The sequence below is a fragment of the Mandrillus leucophaeus genome, unplaced genomic scaffold (genome assembly GCF_000951045.1).
Source record: "Mandrillus leucophaeus isolate KB7577 unplaced genomic scaffold, Mleu.le_1.0 Scaffold137, whole genome shotgun sequence".
Taxonomy (NCBI): domain Eukaryota; kingdom Metazoa; phylum Chordata; class Mammalia; order Primates; family Cercopithecidae; genus Mandrillus; species Mandrillus leucophaeus.
In genome coordinates, this window is record NW_012101332.1 from 2,354,890 (window position 1) to 2,360,484 (window position 5,595).

Genomic DNA, 5,595 nt, shown 5'->3' on the forward strand with positions numbered 1-5,595 from the left:
CCAGGTCGGGCGTGGTGGTTCACGCCTGTTAATCCCAGCACTTTGAGAGGCCAAGGCAGGAGGATCACCTGAGGTCAGGAGTTCAAGACCAGCCTGGATACCATAGTGAAACCCTTGTCTCTACTAAAAATACAAAAATCAGTCAGGTGTGGTGGTGCTCGCTTATAGTCCCGGCTACACGGGAGGCTGAGGCAGGAGAATTGCTTGAACCTGGGAGGCGGAGGTTGCAGTGAGCTGAGATCACGCCATTATACTCCGGCCTGGACGACAAGAGCAAAACTCCATCTCAAAAAAATAAAAATAAATAAATAAAGAAAAAAAGAACCTGGGCTCTTCTACAGCCCAGTTGCCTGTCCAAAATGCCACTTTGGGCCTGGCATGGTAGCTCATGCCTGTAATCCCAGCACTTTGGGAGGCTGAGGCAGAGCTGAGGCGGGAGGATCACTTGAAGATAGGAGTTTGAGACCAGCCTTACCAACATAGTGAAACCCCATCTCTACTAAAAATACAAAAATTAGGCCGGGCGCGGTGGCTGACACCTGTAATCCCAGCATTTTGGGAGGCCAAGGCGGTCAGATCCCAAGGTCAGGAGTTAGAGATCAGCCTAGCCAACATGGAGAAACCAACACAGTGAAACTTCATCTCTACTAAAAATACAAAAATTAGGCTGGGCGCAGTGGCTGACACCTGTAATCCCAGCATTTCGGGAGGCCAAGGCGGTCAGATCCCAAGGTCAGGAGTTAGAGACCAGCCTAGCCAACATGGATAAACCAACACAGTGAAACTCCATCTGTACTAAAAATACAAAAATTAGCCGGGTGCGGTGGCATGTGCCTGTAGTCCCTGCTACTCGGGAGGTTGAGGCAGGAGAGTCACTTGAACCCAGGAGGCAGAGGTTGCAGTAAGCCAAGATGGCACCACTGCATCCCAACCTGGGCAGCCTTGGTGACGGAGACTGTCTCAAAAACAACAAAAACAAAAACACAAAAACTGGCCTGCACGGTGGTTCATGTCTGTAATCCCAACTTTGGGAAGCCGAGGTGGGCAGATCACAAGGTCAAGAGATTGAGACCATCCTGGCCAACATGGTGGAACCCCGTCTCTACTAAAAATACAAAAATTCACTGGGCATGGTGGCACATGCCTGTAGTCCCAGCTACTCAGGAGACTGAGGGAGAATCGCTTGAACCAGGGAGGTGGAGGTTGCAGTAAGCCAAGATCTCACTACTCCAGCCTGGCAACAGAGCGAGACTCCGTTTCAAAAAAAAAAAAAAAAGCCACTTTGACTTTTTACTGTGTTCTTGGGCAAGCAACTTCCTGGTTCTACTTTCCTGTTCTACAAAATGAGAAAACCTAAAGGTGACTTTGTCTACAAGCAACTTTCTACTTCTATATGTTCCCTGTTTACCAGTGCTGTTCCCCAGAACTTTCTGCAGTGACAGAAATGTTCTATGATCCCTGTAGCCTGGTACAGCGGACTCGTGGTAGCAGCTGAGAACTCACTGTATGCTGCCTCTTATTACACAGCAGGCATCAACAGACCAAGTCCCTAGATCCCCATAGAGAAAGCTGCCAGGCCAGCGCGGTGGCTCATGCCTGTAATCCCACTACTTTCGGGAGGCCGAGGCGGGCGGATCACCTGAGGTCAGGAATTTGAGACCAGCCTTGCCAACATGGTGAAACCCTGACTCTACTAAAAAAATACAAAAAAATTAGCTGGGCATGGTGGCAGGCACCTGTTTAAGCAATTCTCTGAATCAGCCTCCCAAGTAGCTGGATTACAGGCATCCACCACACCCAGCGAATCTTTGTATTTCTAATAGAGATGGGGTTTTACCACCTTGGCCAGGCTGGTCTCAAACTCCTGACCTTGTGGTGATCCACCAGCCTTGGCCTCTCAGAGGGATTACAGTTGTGAGCCACCCCACTGGGCTCTCCTTGTTTCCTTTGTATTAAAGATCATTGGCTAGGCATGGTAGCTTGTACCTGTAACTTGGGGATACACTGGGAAGCTGAGGCAGCAGGACTGCCTGAGCTCAGATGACCAGGCCTGAGCAACACAGTGAGACCTGTCTACAAAAACAGAAATTCAGCTGGGCATGGTGGCTCTTGCCTATAATCCCAGCACTTTGGGAGGCCCAGGAAGGTGGATCACTTGAGGTCAGGAGTTTGAGACCAGCCTGACCAAATATAGTGAAACCCATGGATACCTGTAATCCAAGGTATTTGGGAGGCTGGGATTGAAAAAATAGACACCCACAAGGATGAGCCATATATCCACCACGGTCTGCAGCCACCAATGGCCCAAACCACTCCCATCTCAGTTGTGCCTGCACACTGGACTCTACAGGAGGTATAGAGACAGAGACCCCCCTGCCTTCTGCCTCCACCCATCCACACCAAGCCCAGTGTGACCACTTCCGGGGAGGGCTACAATCCAGACTGGCAAAAGGTCGAGGATGTTTACTGATTTCTGTCTGGTTAAACATCCGATACCAACACATAAGGCCACGCACAGTTCTTGAAACTTTAAAATCCCTCAAAAACTGTTTATTATACAGATGAATTTTGATAGTCATGATGGGCTTATCGGTAGGATTTCTGGTAGCGAGCACGGGCACCAGGGCCTCCAAACTTTTTAGACTCGCAGCGACGGGGATCAGCTACCAGCAGGGTCCGGTCATACTGGATGAGGATGTCTTTGATCTCCTTCTTGGAAGCCTCATCCACATCTGGCAAGAAGAGTAGGGACGAAGATTTAGATAATCAGAGTCCTTGACGTGATCCCCACACACCCACCTACCTCATGGGAATGACCCATGCTCACTCACATTTCTGGTAATAGGCCACCAGGGCTTTGGAGATGGACTGACGGATAGCTGTGAGGAAGACACACATATAAAGGATACAGGAGTTCTGTGAAGGCCTCCCTCCCAGAGCCACCTCCCCTATGCGCCCAGTTCCTGGGACTCACCATAAATCTGGGCCACGTGACCACCACCCTTTACACGGACACGGATGTCCACACCAGCAAATCGCTCCTTGCCGAGAAGCAGAACTGGCTCCAGCAGCTAAAGGAACAGGGGGATTGAACAGGGATTTCAGTTACATGCTGGGCAGCTTGGTCATCTCACGGGGCTTCTCCTTGTCTCTGTGGCTTCTGCCACCACTGGCCTCAAAGTACTAGTGGATGGGGGTCAGGGTGTCACTCCGAGCCCCCCTACAGAGAAAAGTAAAAGAAGCCAGATTATGAGACTACTGAAGTGGCATGAAATATAGGCAAGGTAAAGGGAACAAGATCTGGGCTCCCTCCTACTTGTGTACCTCACCGGACCTCAAACACCCTATCTCTAAGACTGGTTCTTAGAAGGCTGAACAGTAAGCAGCATACCAGTGGCTTCTGAAACTCCCAAGGGTGTTGCAAACAGTCGAAAGCCATCCCCTGGACTGTTCAGGTGCCTTTTCTATTTCCCACCTGAGCTCTCTGCCTTTTCTTTGAGCCTCACGGATTTCCAGAATTACAATACAATACAACCTGTCCCTGTCCCTAGACCTTTCCCAGCTAGCTCTAGGTCTTTTACCAGTGCCTCTGTCTGGATACTTTCTCTACCTGCTTTCAGCTCACAGGTCTCCTTCCCCAGTTCTGACCACTTTGGATCAGCTTCTGGTATTAGGCCCAGTCCTTCTCCCCAGCTAGGCTGGCAGGTCCATGAAGGTAAGACCTGAAGTCATCTGGATTACTGCTATGTCCCCAAAACTCAACAGAGGGTACACATACAAATCCTTCAAATAAAGTGACAGCCAATAATAACATTCAACATCTGCTATACAAAGGAATCTCAGAATTTTTATTAAATTCAAGGCCAGGCATGGTGATCACATCTGTAATCCCAGTCCAGGCAGAAGGATCACCTGAGACCAAGGACCAGCCTGGGCAACAAAGTGAGACACCATGTCTACAAAAAAAAATTTCTGAAATGAGCCAGGCATGGTGATGTGCCTGTAGTCTTGGCAACCGAGAGCCTGAGGTGGAAGGATCTTCAACTCAGGAATTCAAAGCTGAAGTTCATTAGGATTGTGCTACTGCATTCCAGGGAGAGTGACAGCAAGATACTGTTCTTAAAAAAAGAACCTCATATCTAAAAACAAAATTTTTTTTAACTGACCCTGCAATGTACATATTCTTCCTTTTAAAAGTAGTAAACTTCAGAAGGGGCAGAAATCAGACTCTGGTTTCTTTCCATTCTGAGCCAAAGAAACTGAGAGTCCCAAACAGGGAACAGAAGAACCCCTTTCACAAGCAAGCATTTAAACAGACCCAAATTTGGCCGCGCGGCTCACCAGGCTAGTCAGGAGTTCTAGACCAGCCTGGCCGACATGGTGAAACCACGTCTCTCCTGAAAATACAAAAATTAGCCGGCCGTGGTGGTGTGCGCCTATAGTCCCAGCCACCCGGGAGGCTGAGGCAAGAGAATTGCTTGAACCCGGAGGGTGGAGGTTGCAGCGATCCGAGATCGTGCCACTGCACTCTCCAGCCTGGGCGACAGAGCGAGACTCCCTCTCAAAACAAATAAATAAATAGAATAAAAAATAAACAGACCCAAATTCAAGCTATTTCAATACTTACTGAGCACTTACAATGTCTAAACGCTGCTTTAGACGCTTGGGGTTTATCAGGATCAAAACATTGATCTTCGTGAAAATAAAGCTATGAAACTGGTGTTCCTCCACCCTTTGGGTCCCCCCGCATCCCAGTTAGATGAACTTCCTAACATTCCAGTTTTCAAAGCAACCCCTTCATCCTCAACACCCCCATCTCAGCTTTTACATCTTCTGAACCTCAAGTCCGGCTCTATTGCCAAATACCCCACTTTTCTATAACCAATACAACTTCTAAACATCCCGCTGCTGATACCAGCCCCCTCAACTTTCACCGGCTACTATATCTCCAAGAGTCCTCCATCCACCCAACGCCGGTGCCCGATGCCAGCACCTTGTATTGTAGCGTGCGCGGCTCAATCATCTCCAGGGGCCGCCCGTTCACCTTGATGAGACCATTGCCGCGTTTGCAGTGCGCCACAGCTGTGGCTGTCTTCTGTGGGATACAAGACAGAGTGGCCCCGTGAGCTCGGGCTCCAGCTCCCATGTTGCCCCCTGTATTCCTGCCCACCGTCCTCTCCCAGACCCTGAACCTTCTCCTTCCCCTCCCCTTCCCATCCAGCGTCTAGCTCACCTTGCGTCCGAAGACCTGCACCGACTGCAGCGGACCCTTGGACGGCATGGCTGCGAGCGTGAACGAGAGAACCTAACCGCGCGGCGCTGCAACCGGAAAAGGGAAGCCCGGGGCTACCCTGGCCGCTTTTCAGGGTCTGCGCAGGCGCCTTGAGCGCTGCGTCGCGACGGGAGAGAGCTTTACGGCTTCTGTTGCGGCTAAGGGGCGGGGCGTCTGATCAGCCGCGGGAAGGCCCTTAGGAGCACAGAGCGGGCGTGCCCTGTGAGGCGGAAGTGGCGGGCTCTGTGGGCGGAAGGGGCGGGTCGTGGGAGTGTAGTGTGCGGATTGAAAGGAACGCTTCGTGAATGTGCTTCGCGTCTTCG

The 5,595-nt window shown here is 50.5% G+C and overlaps 1 protein-coding gene across 4 annotated transcripts; it reads right to left on the reverse strand.

Moving 5' to 3' along the window:
• Positions 1-2,450: 2,450 nt before the first annotated feature.
• RPS16 (ribosomal protein S16) lies at positions 2,451-5,391 on the reverse strand. 4 transcript variants are annotated; one of them, XM_011973379.1, is made up of 5 exons: positions 5,234-5,391; positions 5,045-5,095; positions 2,975-3,071; positions 2,832-2,879; positions 2,451-2,732 (listed from the first exon to the last, which is right to left on the reverse strand). In XM_011973379.1, exons 1-5 carry the CDS (start codon positions 5,279-5,281, stop codon positions 2,587-2,589), a joined length of 390 nt encoding a protein of 129 aa, XP_011828769.1. In that variant the 5' UTR covers positions 5,282-5,391; the 3' UTR covers positions 2,451-2,586. The 4 variants fall into 4 exon arrangements, with proteins under 4 accessions (XP_011828769.1, XP_011828767.1, XP_011828770.1 ...); XM_011973377.1 differs by having other exon boundaries at positions 4,994-5,095; XM_011973380.1 differs by having other exon boundaries at positions 2,451-2,721; positions 2,828-2,879; positions 4,994-5,095.
• Positions 5,392-5,595: the final 204 nt, after the last annotated feature.

Coding starts and splice junctions, on each gene's coding strand:
- RPS16 (XM_011973377.1), bottom strand. CDS start 5,281: ATGCCGTCCAAGGGTCCGCTGCAGTCGGTGCAGGTCTTCGGACGCAAG. Junction 3,072..4,993: donor CGCGCACGCTACAATACAAG/GTGCTGGCATCG, acceptor CTGTTCCTTTAG/CTGCTGGAGCCAGTTCTGCT. Junction 2,733..2,831: donor GGTGGCCTATTACCAGAAAT/GTGAGTGAGCAT, acceptor TCTTCTTGCCAG/ATGTGGATGAGGCTTCCAAG.